The 15,601-nt window shown below is 38.7% G+C and overlaps 1 protein-coding gene across 1 annotated transcript in view; it reads left to right on the plus strand.

The window, feature by feature from the left end:
* Positions 1-15,601, plus strand: part of CUBN (cubilin) — a 148,417-nt gene that overhangs the window by 97,444 nt on the left and 35,372 nt on the right. The window contains exons 42-54 of the mRNA XM_021385370.1: positions 11-208; positions 537-683; positions 1,540-1,730; positions 2,010-2,193; positions 3,578-3,752; positions 4,780-4,958; positions 6,709-6,918; positions 7,206-7,346; positions 9,138-9,319; positions 10,611-10,782; positions 11,524-11,730; positions 14,212-14,361; positions 15,215-15,336. Of these exons, the coding sequence (XP_021241045.1) occupies positions 11-208; positions 537-683; positions 1,540-1,730; positions 2,010-2,193; positions 3,578-3,752; positions 4,780-4,958; positions 6,709-6,918; positions 7,206-7,346; positions 9,138-9,319; positions 10,611-10,782; positions 11,524-11,730; positions 14,212-14,361; positions 15,215-15,336 (2,258 nt within the window). The remainder of the gene's footprint in view (positions 1-10; positions 209-536; positions 684-1,539; positions 1,731-2,009; positions 2,194-3,577; positions 3,753-4,779; positions 4,959-6,708; positions 6,919-7,205; positions 7,347-9,137; positions 9,320-10,610; positions 10,783-11,523; positions 11,731-14,211; positions 14,362-15,214; positions 15,337-15,601) is intronic.

The raw sequence follows: 15,601 nt of genomic DNA on the forward strand, positions 1-15,601 counted from the left end.
TACATCATAGGTGCATGTGGAGGGACTGTGACAAGTGAAGAAACACCTTCATTCCTCTTCTCGCCAGACTGGCCCATGAATTACAGAAATTTTGCTGACTGTGTGTGGGTTATTAGAGCTCCTGGGTCCACTGTGGAGTTCAACATCCTGGCCCTGGACATTGAATCTCACAGTTCATGCTACTATGACAGACTTACGATCCAAGATGGTAAGAAGCCAATCTTGCCCTACCCCAATAGCATGAAACAGACACTGAACGTCTCAGGACCCATGTCATGAACATAGGTAATCAAGATAGCAATGGAAACAGCATCTACATTAGTATTGTTCCTCTAGACTGAGACATTCTGCTAGTTAAAACAAACCTAGAAAATTCTAGCAAAATATTTTGTCATCTATAAAAATATTTCTCTGTCTGTGAGGGATTAAAAATCTTTAAAAGCCCCTGCCTGAAAGTTGGAAAGCCACAGCAAACAAAAAGGCAAAGTGAACTGATTTTAATTATTAATTAGTACATTTTTTTCTTTTGATTTCAGGAGACACTAGTCTTTCTCCAGTGCTAGCTACTGTATGTGGACGAGAACCTCCTGGGCCAGTAAGATCAACTGGAGAGACAATGTTCATCCACTTCGTGTCAGATGCAAGTGTCACTGGAGCTGGATTTAATGCCTCATATCACAAAAGTAAGATCTGTTTCTCTTTCCCAGATGAATTTCTGCCTTGCTATTAACAGCTGAGTAAGGAAAGAAAAGACTAATGATAGCATTTTTAACATCTGTCTATGATCTATGCAATTAATCACAGAGATCAATTATCCAGTTCTCACAAATATACATTAAAAAATCTCTGACTCTGCAAAGGTAAAAATTGCTATTTGCCCAACATTGTAACGCAACAAAGCATGATTCAACCAGAGTATTCATCTTCCAGAAGTAAAAAAGTGTATGTGCAAAAGGTTGTCACAGCTTACTTGGAGGACAAAAGAGAAAGAATTCCCAACTAAGAGAGGGAAGTAAATGACTTAGAGCACAAAGAAAAAGAGAGAGACAGATGTTGAGAGCTACGTAAGTTCTTGCAGGAATGTCAGCAGTTTGCAGTGGCACCCTTCCCGCATGCACCCATGGCTGATAACTGATTCCTGAATGGGCTGAGGCACCAAGGAAGGTATTACAATATTGGGCAGCTGGGAGTTTTTTTTCCATCAGCTTGAGTAGGTGACAGTGGTTTAGTCCATGCTAAAAGCAATAAACTCAGACATCATGAGACTCATTCCATGAGAGGTCTATGGCATAGCTGTTTGCTTACATGTCTGTTAAGTCTGAGAACCGAGTTTCAATGTCAAGGTATTTGGTGTGTGTCTTCTTGCAATCTAGTAAATTGTATTCAGGAGATCCTTCATTCTGTGCATTGCTCTATGGCCCTCAGCATTTGCTTTTACCTGTAACATCTTCCCTCTTAGAGACAGTTGTTTCCTTCTGCATCAATATTTGAATAGTTGACACTAATATTTTCCTCTTTGCTTCAACTCCTTTTTCTCAGGTTGCGGAGGCTATTTGCATGCAGACAGGGGTGTGATCACATCCCCCAGCTACCCTCAAGACTATACTCCTAATCTGAATTGTTCCTGGCATGTACTGGTAACCCCTGGATTTATCATTACCATCCATTTTGAACAACCTTTTCAAGTTAAAAGTGAGGATGCTTCCTGCAACTATGGTGATTACGTAGAGGTGAGGTTATTAGCAAAGTCCCAGATCCTCAAAGGTATTGAAACTTCTGAATCTTACAGATTTTAGTAGCAGTGAGACAGCCCACGTTCTTGAGAGGTGGAAATGGAAATGCCAAACTGAAATACCACAGAGATTATTTCTCTGTTTCTGTCTTATTTATTTCTGTGCATTAACTAAATGCTATGTTATTGTTTTTCTCCGTGACTGGAAACAGTCTGGAAACATTGAGATGGAGTATGCTCAAGGCTTGTGTGACCTTAGCAATCTTTTTTCTTCTAGCTTAAGAATGGGTTAGATGCTTCTGCCCCACCCTTGGTATCTGGAAGGGGAAATGGACGCTTTTGTGGAAGCAGCCCCATCTCTACCATGTACACTACAGACAATCAGCTATTTGTCCACTTCATTTCTGACAGCAGGAATGAGGGTCAAGGATTCAAACTGAAATATGAGGCTAAGAGTCTAGGTAAGTCTAGCAAATGAGCATGAGTTCTGTAACTCAATAGGTAGAAATTGCAATTTCTCCTCTTAAAGAGGGTTTTTGTTATAAATACCAGCCCTGACAGTATGTAAGTCAATGAAATCAGATGTCTGCAAAAATGTCCTCTTTTTTTCTTTAGCGTGTGACTTCCGATCCTATTCTCAAATTTCTCCTTTGTAAAGACAACCAGATGCAGCTCATCAAAACTGGAGATATTAAAGAAAAATTATCTTGGGGCAGGGAAACCTTTGATTGGGAAGTAGCCTCTGAAATTAAGGAGAGATGTTCATAATTCATGCAGGAAAGGGCGAAAAAAAAGCCTGGAAATGGAACATTATTTTAAGCATTTACTAGCTGGAGCAATTGCTAAGTTATGTCAGGAATGATGTTCTCTAGTATGTCTATAAAGGTGATAACAGTTCTCACAAGTTTTTGTCTCAGCTGAGAAAATAACATTCCAAGCCAGAGCTAACACTTTTCAAAGAACAAAATAAAATGAAGACTCAGGTTCCAGAGGTAAATCAGGGATTTGACATTTGTAGTTATTCCACTGTATTTATGACACATGCCACTTGGGACACCAGGAGGCTTCCTGTTTATCAGTGTAACTAAACACAACTAAAGCAACCTGTCAAACTACTCAAACATTTAAGTGCTTGTTTTCTTGTTTTCTGCCTACTTTTCCCTGTTGCCACAAAGAATCATTGCTGGCATTTCTGTAGGGGATTCGTAAAGGGAATGGGTGAAGCTGTATGGTAGTGTTTCTACTGTTTAGAAAGCTTGACTAAAACTCTGTGTTTACCAGAATTGTTAGAATAGCCTTTTTTTCTTTCTCTTTTTTTTTTTTTTTTGACAGAAAGCTTCTGATCAAAATGAAGGTATTTTTGTAGGATAAAGACCAGAACTAATCCTCATGTTTGCTCTAACTGGCATTTCTCATGCATTCATTATTGTATTAAACAGACATTTCAACCATTTTGACTTTTGGAAAGCAGATGTAGGAAATGATTCACAGTAGCAATGATGACTCTGATCTGTTGGCTTTCTAGCTTTGAGAACTGGGATAGGAATAAGGCAAGAAGCCTGTTTCATGCTTGGCTAAGAAGCCAAGCTAAGGAAGAGTTAAGAGCACTTAAGAACCAGAACCTTTGGAAATGAGGAGAACTAGGTAAACAGTAGTGCAGAAACATAGGATTCTACTGCATTAAAATGATTTCCAACAGCGAGCAGTAAAAAAACATTCAGTTTTGATGTAGCTATATGACTCTGAAAGAAAACTGTTGGAATATAGTGATGACTCATATTTTTGATGCCTCACCCATTTCCTTAACACGTTGTTGTTTTTTATTGGCAATCTTTTCTTTCCCAGCTTGTGGAGGGAATATTTATATCAATGATTTCAACCCCAGTGGATACACATCTTTTCCCAGCTATCCGAACAATTACCCCTCGCACGCTGACTGTGTCTGGACCATAACAGCTCCTAATGGACATGCAGTAGAACTGCAATTTGAAGATCAGTTTTACATTGAACCTTCACCAAAGTATATATCCACCTTTTTACCTGTGTTTCTTCAGAGACTTCATCCTAATTTTTCTTTCCCTGTTACTTTCTCTAATTCCTCCCAGAGCACATTTCCAGATTTACAATCAAAAGTGATTGGGAAATGTTTAAGAGTGATCACTGAAGCTATTGATTGAGTCACTAGTATACGTTGCAGGGCATGATACAGATAAATAATACAGACAGAGAGGAGGCATCCATACTTGAAAGGTGTCTTCTGTAAAATCTGTGCCCTCGAGTCTTTTCATATTCAGATTTTCATTGTGATTATCAACTAGTTTCAAATCCAGTCGATTACCACCACCTGTCTGCTGATTTTCAACGAGTCAACATGTTTTGCTACCTATTCCCTGAAGCATAAAACAAGGCCTAGTTTCCAGATGATGTAACTTCACTGACTTGGAGATAGGCCAGTGTACACCAAAAATAACCCTCACCTGTGAGGCCATATCCAGAGAGAAATGGTGCAGGAAGGAGAATCCCAAAGGTATTCTTTCTTTCTGAGTTCCCAGGATGTCTTCTGCAGGCTGCTGCATCATTCTAAAGGCAAAGCTGTTGGTTAAAGTGTTTTAGGTTTTTTTATGCCCACCTACATATATCCCCAGATTTGAATTTTTATTCCTTTCATTGGTGTTATATCTATTCCTTAACTTATCAGTTGTTAAAGAGACTTAATAGCTGAATGCTTCCCAAAAAATGCGTGTTAAAGATGGTCACAACTACTTTACTGACTTTAGTGTTGTTCATAACCTCCCAAGGATACACTTTTGTCAGATCTGATCTGATTGTTGTCTGGGTTTGGATGAATCTTTCTCAATGTTTCTAGCACTTCTTTTGATTCAAATACTAGATGACTATCATTGATCATTAACTTGTTGATTCTGTCCTGGTCACAGTGCATGGAAATTGATCTAATTTACTACAGATTTGTGGCTTTGTACACTTATGAAAATGATTTAGAACAATTACTGCTATACATTGAACAAAAAAATTCTCTCTTCTTCTAGCTGCACTTCAAGTTACCTAGAGCTACGTGACGGTGCTGACTCGAGTGCCCCTGTCCTTGCCAAGCTTTGTGGGAGTTTGTTGCCAGGCTCACAGAGATCCTCAGGAGCTGTCATGTACCTAAGATTCAGATCTGACAGCAGTGACACCCACGTGGGATTCAATGCTAAATATTCAATTGGTAATGCTTTCATTTATCAATTTCTCTTATTTTGGAAAAGATTTTAGTCTCAATTACCAGGCTTTTGAAATGGGACTTAAACCATGCATAAGAGTGAGACTGGCAGACACTTGCTTCTTCCAATTAGCATTAGTGCTATGGCATAAGAATCATCATGTGGGTTAATATCAGCATGTTATAGACCTAGCAAGAAATGGAAATTATGGAAATATGAATAGGAAACTGATCATAGATCCACAGCAGTGAAAATAAGTACTGGGTAACCTCTTGTCAAATACAGTTATCAAAGGGGCAGTAGCATAATGGTGAGGTGGATAAAATCATGCAGCACAATTTAATTTTCAGTACACAAAATTAACATCGCTTTCATAAGCAAAAATGTGAAGGGGAATGAAGAGATTAGCAGAGAGTTAGCAGGAGAAGAACAAATCAGGAGCTTCTCAATGCAAATATAAGTCAATGTAGAATAATGCTGCTAGACAAACAGGGACACCACAACAGTGGAGTGGAAAAGGAATGATTCTGTGGTAAGAATGATCTGTCAGCAGGGAAAATAAATATTTTAAAATTACTCTCAAGGTGCAAAAATAGTATTAGAAAGCACTCACAAAGATTTAAAATAAAAAATAGTATTTGATCAGATCAGAAATATGCTACTTTTTATTTTTTGATAATTTTAATAATCTTCAAAGATCAGTGGCTGTTATGTTAGTGTTACTCATATAGGAAAGTCTTGGACAGTTAATTTCTCAAATGCAAAGTAGTGGACTATATTGCTTTACACAGGCTTTCACTGATTGTGTTAAAACTCTGACCCTTGAGCCAATGTAGTGGCCTGTGATATTTCTGAAGCTGAAAACTGAAGCAACTTGCTAGAAAATGCTAGTATTCTAAACCATTATGCATTTCTATATCCATAGAATATTTAAACAATCATCTCAGCTACATGCCGATCATTCTGGAACAAAACACTAATCACTCAAAGCAGACAGTATGTACACTGTTTCTACTGTCATGAAAAGGTGTCCGGCAGACACACAGAATACTCTGAAAAATCCAATATATTCCAACAGGGGATATTATTTGCTGTGAGCTCTGTAATTATGAGTTTATATCTGCAGGTACCACAGATAAGTGAGTTTTCAGAGAGAGAAAATTGAATATAAATAGCTGTTTCCTGAATTATGCAGTTGCTCCTCACAAACCATTTCATCACTCCATCACAAGGAGTAGAATCTAAACAGGAAGGGACTGCAGGAAAGAGAAGAGGAATCTGAACCATGGCTTTAGGCACAAACCCACAATCAATTTTTGCCAGTAACAAAACATTTAGGTCCATGTTTAGGAAACTAAGTTTCTTTATGAATATTTGATACGGATTTCCATACGTTGACTGTGAGATGTTTTTTTTTGCTTTTTCAGAAGGACTGGATTTTCTAGTATGTATGGATATGGGTAGAGATTGGACATAGTCCTTGAAATCGTGAGTTTATTCAATTTAATGAGAGACAGCCAGATAGGAAGGGGTGCTTGCAATGGAAGTGTGCATGTGACAAACAGAACAAATTTGACTGGTTGAATTAAAAAGGAAATGTGGAATATTTTTGGTCAGAAAGCAATTCCCAATGTATTGCCACAGTTACAGAACAAGTTGCTTGTGCCTTAGCTTTAGGTCTTGAGTTTTCTTCTAAAAGACAGCTCATCTATCTGAGCTCCTTCAATCAACCTAGCGATGTTTTTGCTTTTGCAGCTCCCTGTGGTGGTACAGTGACAGGACAAACCGGCATCATTGAAAGCATGGGGTATCCTGACCTTCACTATCCAGACAACCTGCTGTGCGAATGGTTTCTGCAGGGGCCCAGGGGCCACTATCTTACCATCACACTGGAAGACCTCGATATTCAAAACACCTCTGAATGTGCAAATGACTTTGTGGAGATCCGAGAATACAATGCTTCTGGTCGGAGAGTTTTTTCAGTGTTTGTCTTCTCTTCCCTAATAATGCTGAGAAACCTCACGAAAGGTTTCTGAAAGCATTCCCCATTGGGCATGAAGTGTCCCTTTTGAATGTACAGTGTTTGCTCCCGTCTGCCTTGCTTGCTGAAAGAAAGGCAAACAAAACCTTTCCCAGCAATTTCCCAGCAGTAGATTGATTTTACTAGTTTACTTAATATGGTCTTTCAGTATAAATGGAAATAGAAATAACATATTTGATAAAACATTGTCCTCTGTATTTGATTTTTACAGGAAATTTCTTGGGCAGGTACTGTGGTAACGCTCTCCCTGATGCTGTGGATACCTCTGACAGTTTTGCTTATGTCAAGTTTGTCACTGATGGATCAATAAATGCCCGAGGATTCAGACTGCGCTTTGATTCCAGTACCGAAGGTTGGATTTGCAAGGCTGCAAGTTACTTTCAGGGCAGAAACACATCACCCAGAGTATACTCTAGTACAGCATACACTGTAGATCAGTTATTTTTGGAGTGGTATATATTTGCTCTTCAAAGTTAAAGCTAGGTGAAGTATGAATCGGGCTCTGTGATTACTGCTTAGCCAAAACTTTGAAAGGCAAGCAGTCCCTGTAATGGATGTTGCTTTCAGTGATGGGTTTCAAACAGCAAAGCACACTTCTCTGCACCTTTTCTCTGCAGCAGTCACTGCTGTCCTGTCATATCCTTCTCTTGATGAGGAGGAAGGTAAAGAAATGCTATGATATTCCTTTATGTTATTCTTTTCCTCTAAGGCGAGTGGTATTCTTAGATCTCCCCAAAAGCAAGTAGTCTGGAGGTGATGCTTTGTTTTGGTTTGTTTGCTCATTTTAACAGGAATAATTCTATTTGTTCTCAAAATTAGATAATTTGGGAAAGGATAGAGACAAGGAGCTGATCATGTAGAAACTGAAAGGTTTATCCTTCTCCTTTGAAGAGTTCTCTTCCATAAAAAATGAATCACCACCTTGCAGAAGTATGCTCTTATAACACAGTATAGCATACCAGATAGTTCTGCTTAGAGATTTTGCCTTTGTAAGAAAAAGATTTTTCTAGTCTTAACATCAGTGATGATTCAGGATAGCAGCGTCACAAAACTGCAGAGGCATTGATGTTGTAAGTGTCCAACCACTCAAGCAGGATCAGACAGAGCAGGCTGCCCAAGACTGTGGCCAGCTGAGTTTTGAATGTCTCCAGGGGCAGACAGTCCAAAACCTGCCTGGTCAACCTACTCCAATATTCAACAACACTTGCAGTGAAAAATAAAATAAAATAAAAACCTGGTGACTTTTAAAGAAATTATTTGCAATAGTTGTCTTGGAAAAATCTCCTGCCAACCCTTTTTAACTCCTTCTAGCTTCAGCTGAAATCTTCCTTATCCTTCATCTTTGCTTCTGCAATGAAATAACAGAGTAGGAAACAGAATCCGAAGGAATGTTATTTCATTCCCAGGGCCCTGTTATGCAGAAGAGAAACTGTATTAGCAAAAATTAAATGCAAGTGGATACAAAGATTAGACTATTCTATAGGAGCCTGTGAGGATGAGGAAAGAGACTAACTCTCCCACTGTACTCCATTAAGCTATATCTCCGTATTGGAAGTGAAAACCAAGTATAGATTGGTAAGCTTACACCATTAGTCACAGAAGAAAAATGTATATACCCAAGACTTATAATATTCTTTCATCGGAGTGCAATTTTATATTCATAGCAAAGATGGGAACAAACAAAACAACTGTACTGAAAAAGTATTGCTTAAAGTCCCTCATGGCTTTTTCTCTACCTCTGTTAATAAGCACAGGAAAAACACATCCTTCCATCATTACACTAAGGCCCTGCCTAGTCATCTGAAAGGCAATAATATCTAAATACTGGCACATTAAGAGGTTTGTATTGCTTCACAACAAAGTCCAAGGGTCACTCACGCTTCTGAAGTCTGACATAAACCCTTTGGAGAAGGACTTGTTAATAATATGAGCTGCTATGGCCTATTAACATTCAGCTGCTTTTATGGCTGAACAGGAACTGAGGAACTCAGCTGTTAGACAAATGTATGAACAGAATAGGCATAACAAATCAGGATCTCTTTTTCTTGCATTATTGATGTGAACTTTTTTTTTTTTTTTTTTGCTATTAACTCTATAAACAATACCTTACTCTAAGACATGTACCAATATCTGGATATTTCAGAATGTGGTGGGGATTTTTCTGCCCCTGTTGGAACATTTACTTCACCAAACTATCCCAACCTATACCCGCACAATCGAGTGTGTGAATGGAGGATCACAGTGGAAGAAGGCCGACGTGTCATCCTAACCTTTAATGATATGAGAACTGAAGAACACTGGAGGTGCTCATCAGATTATGTGGCTGTGAGTATTGTGTGTGAAGACAGAAAACACTCTTCTTAATCGCTTTGTGGAGCATTAATGGATGTAATACAGCTGAAATGCCATTTATGTCTACATCTGGTTTTAAGACAAATCACAATTTCATCCAGAGGAAACAGATAAATGAAAATTAGCTCTGCAGGGTGTCTAGTCACATCTGCTAGTTTTAAAGTATGGACATTCTGGAATTCATGGGCCAGGCAGAGAGGAGGACTTGAAGAACCGGGCTTCAACTTCATTAATTTGATAGTGGGTAGAGGTACCTCCAGCTCCCCTAGTCTGTCATGGACATCCAGATATGTTTTCTGCAGGATCTGCAAGGTTCTCATGATGCAGCCCTACAGTCACATTACTCTCTGTCAGCATCTATCTCGTCCTTCGGCTTTCTCCCCCAGCAAGGCAGAGTTCCCTACATATTACGTGTACCCTGGACTCCACCAGTTTATAGTATTCAGTTTCTCATTTGTTCAGGTTAGCAGTGCAGGATTTAGTTTTACCATGATCAGAAGCTAGTTCATGTATAAGTGCAAGGGAGTGAAGTAGCTCTCCTTTGTGATTTGTAGGTGATCTTCCCCTTGTTTTTCTTTTATAAGTACTTTAGACAGACCATAGAGAATGGCTTTTTATTGAATAATGAATTTAATAATTTATTGAGTAATGATCTCTTAAAGGAAAATCTGTCCTGCTAGTTGATGTGCCTTCAGCACATATTCCAAATCTCAGTAGGGAGTGTTCTTTTTACATTGGTTGTTGGGATTGTATTAGAAATAAAGAAGTTAAGTTCTAGGCTAAAGTCTGTCTGGAAGAAACTGCAAATTACATCTGAATCAGCAAAAAGTGAAATGTTTGTATTAATCAAAAATGCCCATCAGCACTGAATATTTTGGAGATTTTTGATAAAGATGATCTTTGTTTAAAAAGAATTCAAATATGATCATTTGGAATGAAGTGAACATGATCAGTAGCTTTAGATTGAAGCTCTAAATATTCAACTAAAGTACTGTTTTCTTTCCTAATTGAACTGTTCAAATTTCAGGAGCAGTCTGTGTTATGTTTGGGTTTTGAAAAATTAAGCAAGGTAATTTTGATGTTTTACTTTGAAGCTTCATCTGCTCAAGTCAATGGAAATTTTTTCTGAGGTTTTGAGTAGATCTGGGGGCTAACCTGCTGTGAGAGACATCAATGAACTTTGTATTAAAGAGGTGAAGCACTGTTGTGTGGTACAGGAGATGCTCATAAGAATGTATCTCAGAAGAGTTATTTGGCCCAACAGGTTTATAATGGCCTCAGACAGAACTCTCCCCGTCTGGTCAAGCTGTGTGGTGAAGTAAATCCAGGCACTGAGGTGAAATCCTCTGGAAATACTATGAAAGTTGTTTTGGTAACAGATATGTCCCATGCAGCCAGAGGCTTCAGTGTCTCATACACATCCAGTGAAGATTCAGGTAAGTTAAATCTCTGGATGGGTGTATATCATGTCTTTAATTAGTTGAAAAGACTTGAAAAAATGGGGAATCTCTTGGAGTTATGGACTTCAAAAGAAAAACCTCTACTGGATCACAGTCCTTACCCTCACTACTCTCACTACTGATTTATTGTTTTGTACTTAGAGATGGTCTAAAGTGGGCCTATTCCATGAAGAGATCCGAAAGGCATAACACAGTAGACTAGAATAATTCAAGTGTTTCCTTATTACTCATGAGGGTAATTAATTTCCTGCAGCTTGTGAAAGAGTTCTGCTAACCTACTTTTGCAAGCATAGCCTCCAGGGAGATGGTTGGCAGACCCTTACTACTAGGGCCTTAAGTCTTTCAAACTTGATTCTTCTCCTACTTAAGCATCCTACTCTAGCAGGGGTGTACTGCTCTTGAGGGTATGTTCCAGAAAAATCTTCTCTTGAATTTAGAATTAGGGAATGGTTAGGAGCTGAGCAGTACTGAGTTGGAACGGTAATAAGATTTTTTCACAAAGTTAGCTAATGCTTGTTGTATTGATGGTGCTGTTGAAATATTTTAGTACTGTGAGTAACAGTTATTTCTTCACTTTATGCACATGTTTTTAAAGATTTGCAAAAACTTTCAAGGTAAGAATCCTCTCGTACAGGGCAGTAAATTATGAACAGGGATAGGTGCTCTGTTTGTACAAGAATCACTACTATTTTAAAATAAATTATATTGTTTCTGCAGTTTGTGGTGGAACTCTGATGGGATATACAGGTGGAAATTTCTCTTCTCCTGGTTATGATGGTGTTAAGAATTACACAAGTAAACTGAACTGTGAATGGACCATTGAAAATCCCTCCCACTACAACTCTTCCATATATATCTCTTTTGAGGATTTCCACTTGGAACATCATCAGGACTGCCAGTACGACTATTTAGAGTTACGCATAGGTTGGTATGTTCAGCAGGAGAATGGATTAAGCTTATCAAGATTCTGGTTGTGCAACTATGCTTGTGCCAAATCTTGTTCATTTATTTGCAGAGACTGATTGTTATAGGATCTGTTCATTTGAAAGGGTGTTCATACGCATGCCTCCCATGTTGCCTTTTAGCTCAGTAGTGGGATTTCACTACCAGTGCAATGGATGTGTGGATCTCGTTACTCTTTCAGAGCAGAAAATTCAAAAATAGGGTATAAATCTTTGGATTATAAATAGTTCTGTGGTGATTGCAGTACATACCTGACTCTCTCTTTACAAGGGACAGTATGAATTTCACTTCAGATCCTTGGAAGAATGCAGTCAAGGAGAAGTCATTAAAAAAATGATTTTGTCCATAGCCCATTCTCTCCTTGCTCCTAAGATATCTCCAGGGACAGCAAAAGTGGATTAAAGAATGCTTTAATTATTCATAGGCACTGGGCCGCATACTCCAGTTTTGTAAACTGTAAGGTGATTCTCCAAAAACAAATCAGTATTTCCTGTGATTCTGCATCACAAAATACAGATTAAAGCATTTAAAAGGAAAAAACAGTAACAAGATTATTGCACCAGTAATATCTCTGCATCTTTGAGCATATTTAGCTATCCACAGTAACAAGCAACTGGAAATGTCATATGAAAATCACTCAGCTAATGCTAAATGTAGTATGAAAGTTCCAGCTGTCCTCTTCACTGAAAGGATGAATCTCTAAGTCCCAGTGAGAGCAGGTTCTAATTTACCAGGAAATTGTTTCTGGAAGGTTGGGGTCTGAGAGCAGGAATTTGTTACATGCCCATATGCATTCATTTGAATGAGATCACTTGGTTGCATTGCATCATTTTATCATGTGCAGGGCTAAAGCATGCAGTGCTGCAAAGCCTAACAATTCCTTCCCACATACGCACCGGAACTGGGAAGTAATAAAAAGAAAACTCTGAAAAAGATACAACAAAATGTTTTTGATCAATTACTCATCAGTTTTCACTAGCTTTGCTTTATTGTGAACTGTAGGCCTGCAGGCAATACAAACAAAGGAAAGAAGAAAAAAAAAAGTCTGTCTTGTTTTGCACTATAAAGTTTTGTCATCTAAATAGCAATGCATGTTTTGGCCGTACTAGTGGATCTTCAGTTTCCCAAGAGCACTCTCTTGGGAAACCGCCCTAATTCTGGTCTGCATGCTGAGAAGTAACTTTTAATAAGCAATGAAATACAGATGGTGCAGAATATCAGTAAAGTCAGGTAGGTGTTATTTGAGCCTCCCAACACAGCAGATATGAATTTGTGGAAAAGTCCAATTCAGCAGGAAGTCACCCAGGGACCCCAAATGAAGCTGAGATGTGTAAAATTATTTTGAGTTGCCCATACAACACAATTAATGATATTGTATGAAAAAAAAAAAAAAGGAACAGAATTTAATCAGTGTAATTATCTTTTTTTATATATATATATATATGTCATCTTTTATCCCTGGGGTTCAAGGCATTTCCAGTGGTGGGCTGTGTCACTGCATGTAACAGAAGGAGGAAGCTACTCAGCCATGTTACTTGGAATAACCATGCTTGAACTTTTAAGAATACCCAACATTTCTCTTTCCTGCTCTCTTGACTTTGCAAGAGCAGCCTGCCATTCTGCATGGAGCTAGGAGATGCTTTTGAACAGACATAGCTGTAAGACCAACACACTGCTGTTACTAGAAAAGCAAACTTAGGAATAGCACTGCCTGGATGTCTTGAGGAACACTATTACACTTATTTTCCTTCTCTTGGTCATACATCAGCAATAAACAGGAACAGATATTTCTACCACTATGATGGAATAAGAGCCTACACCAACATGAGCAGAAGTGCTACTGTCTGTGTAATGCTTTCCTTTGTGGTTTTGATGATTTGAGCAAACATTGGCAGTTTTTTGCTATACGCAGAACAGTATATGGGAAAGACATTCACACAATTAATACAGCAGTGATGGCTTGCTCTTGGATCATATCCTTACACTGTAGAAAACTCAATATCCCTGTTGACTTTAATGATGGATGCCATGAATGCATAGGCTCAATAGCCTCCCATGCAATAGGGTCCTTTGGCCATCTCTTCCATTCATTCTGCCCCCTAAACTTCTGTAGATGTGTTGTTGTGTTTTCAGGTCTGATGAGTCATACGAAACAAAAGTGTGCAGGATGTCAAGGGGAGGAGAGAAGGAGCGCAAGATATTAAAAGAATAATTAGTACAGCTTTGGAGAGAACACTGTCGTAGAGATTTAGATCCTGCCAATGAGCTGTAGCACTCTAAGTATACTTACAACAAATAATCAGATAGAATTATTATACTATATACTTTTCTTTGTTTTCTAGTCAAAATCACATGAAATGCATGTTTTCCCTACGTATTCCTTTATGTTACTGTACCTGTTTTAGGATTCAAAAAGTGTATTTCTTTTCCTTCTTTGCTCAGGAGATGCTGATGGAGAGCTAATAGCCAGACTCTGTGGTCAGGCTGCGCCATCAGTGCCACTTGTGATAGCTGCACCCCAGATTTGGGTACACTTTGTCAGTGATGAAAACACAGAAGATAAAGGATTCTTGGGCCATTACATATTTGAAGGTAAATGACTTGATAGACTATTGCCTTTGCTGACTGAGGAAGATGTTGCCATTCATTTGGTGATACGGAGAATTCTTACCATGGGATCAGCTCTCAAGGAGATCCTCAGAAGTTCCACAGTTTCTGCGACTATTTATATCCATCTGAAGCAAACATATGCTAGCAATTAGCTTTCAGATTTATTTTCTGCTTCTTTGTTCCCATTCCCTGAACCACATTTGAGTTTTTGCAATGCATTGCAACACTCAGAACAGCTGGTTGCTCTTGGGAATAGGAACATAGCAGGTAATACCAGCCAAGTTTGACTCAGTTCAAATAGGCCTCCAGACTGCTAGCATGGCTGAGATGCGTTCTGCTGCTTGAACCCTTGCACTCATTTTGAAATCCACTTAGAGCCATATCAGTGCAAATTACACCACTTTGCCATTTACAGCCCAGTGCAGCTATTCTTTCTGTCACAGATGAATTTAGCCTTGGGGGTTATCTAGACACATCGACAACTTTTTGTTTTGATTGTCTTGGCCCAAGAATGGCACCAGTTTGCTTATGAGTCTGAGATAAATAAGTGGAAGATAAGACAGAAAAGGCAGCTGTAATTGCCAAAGGTTTTGCAGAGCTATATTAAGAGTCAGGATAAGTGTGAACTCTCAAGGTCATTCATGTGTTTACTCAGTGATTCAATGACAAAGGTTTTAAAACTTGGGCTTTCCCAATAAATTATTCATCTGTGCATGTGTCATATGAAATCACCTATATCAGTCTAATATTTTAGTACTGTGTTAGGCTGAATAATATTCCAGTCATTTGCTTATAGTGTTCAGTGTATTGAAATGTCACTTTTTTTTTTCTTCAGCCTGTGGTGGTATACAATCAGATGAAAGGGGATTTATCTCGAGTCCTAACTACCCAGAGCCATACGGCAACCTGAATCACTGCTCCTGGCTGTTGGAAGCCCCTGAAGGTGAAACCATCACTGTGAGTAAAAACTGTGTGTGCACAACTGGCAATGGGGGAAAGCACCCTCTGAGTCTTGGGGAAGAGATTTGAGATAATTTGGAAAATCAGGAATAAGGAGGAGTGAAAAATCTCCTCCTCAGCTTTGTTTAAGGAAGAGCGTGAAACAACTAACCTAGACTGTGCTTTTTGGAAAATAGATCCTTATCTATCTCAGCCTCGAGCCATAGCACTGATTTCTCCTCCAAAACAATGACTTTCTATCTGTAGGAAAATAACTCATATT

This window comes from Numida meleagris, chromosome 2 (genome assembly GCF_002078875.1).
Source record: "Numida meleagris isolate 19003 breed g44 Domestic line chromosome 2, NumMel1.0, whole genome shotgun sequence".
Classification (NCBI taxonomy): Eukaryota; Metazoa; Chordata; class Aves; order Galliformes; family Numididae; genus Numida; species Numida meleagris.